Source organism: Notothenia coriiceps, unplaced genomic scaffold, assembly GCF_000735185.1.
Source record: "Notothenia coriiceps isolate Sejong01 unplaced genomic scaffold, NC01 NC01_scaffold00021539, whole genome shotgun sequence".
Classification (NCBI taxonomy): domain Eukaryota; kingdom Metazoa; phylum Chordata; class Actinopteri; order Perciformes; family Nototheniidae; genus Notothenia; species Notothenia coriiceps.
The window spans coordinates 5150-5751 of record NW_011354240.1 but is presented as its reverse complement, the minus strand read 5'-3'; the positions used below and the strand labels follow the sequence as shown (position 1 = coordinate 5751).

Sequence of the window (602 nt, the reverse complement as noted above, 5' to 3'; positions counted from 1 at the left end):
TATAAAAGACATAAAAAAGTGCATTTTGCATGATAGGAGACCTTTAAATTAAACTGATTATGTTATTGTCTTGGCCTTCTATGTCTTGCAGCATCATTGTCCATATGACCGTAATGATGTTTATGTTTACAGTAACACACACAGTTTCTCGTACACGGTCCCTACCTTGCAGAGCCTCCTTGGCCCGGTCCAGCTCCTGCTCCTTCTGGGCCAGCTGCACACGGAGCTCGGTGGCGGAGAGCACGTCGGCGGAGCAGCTCCCCTGGGTCTCCTCCAGGTCCTTACTCAACATGTCCTTCATCTGCCGCAGCAGGTGCACCTCCTCCTGGAGCTGGGCCACCTCCTCGCGCAGCAGGACTACAACACACACAGAAACAAAATGGAGCTTGAGCAAAAATCAAAACACTGCCCAAGATATTCTGATTAAAAGCAAGTGTGGCTTTTTGATTTGATTCTGACAGGCTTAACAGTTTTTAAGCCCAGAAAATGTAACTCCAGTAGCTAGGGAAAGGTCAAATGAATACTAAAATTCAATCTCAGAGGTGTGTTTCCTTTTGAAAAGCTATGCCACTGCGGAGATGGTTATGCGTGAAATGTAAAAT

General features: G+C 46.0%; 1 protein-coding gene across 5 annotated transcripts in view; it reads right to left on the bottom strand.

The window, feature by feature from the left end:
- Positions 1 to 358, bottom strand: part of LOC104953339 (kazrin-like) — a 29437-nt gene extending 29079 nt beyond the window's left edge. For all 5 annotated transcript variants that reach the window (XM_010780273.1, XM_010780271.1, XM_010780272.1 and 2 more), the window contains exon 1: positions 166 to 358. In XM_010780273.1, coding sequence (XP_010778575.1) covers positions 166 to 301 — 136 coding nt within the window. In that variant the 5' untranslated portion in view covers positions 302 to 358. The remainder of the gene's footprint in view (positions 1 to 165) is intronic.
- Positions 359 to 602: the final 244 nt, after the last annotated feature.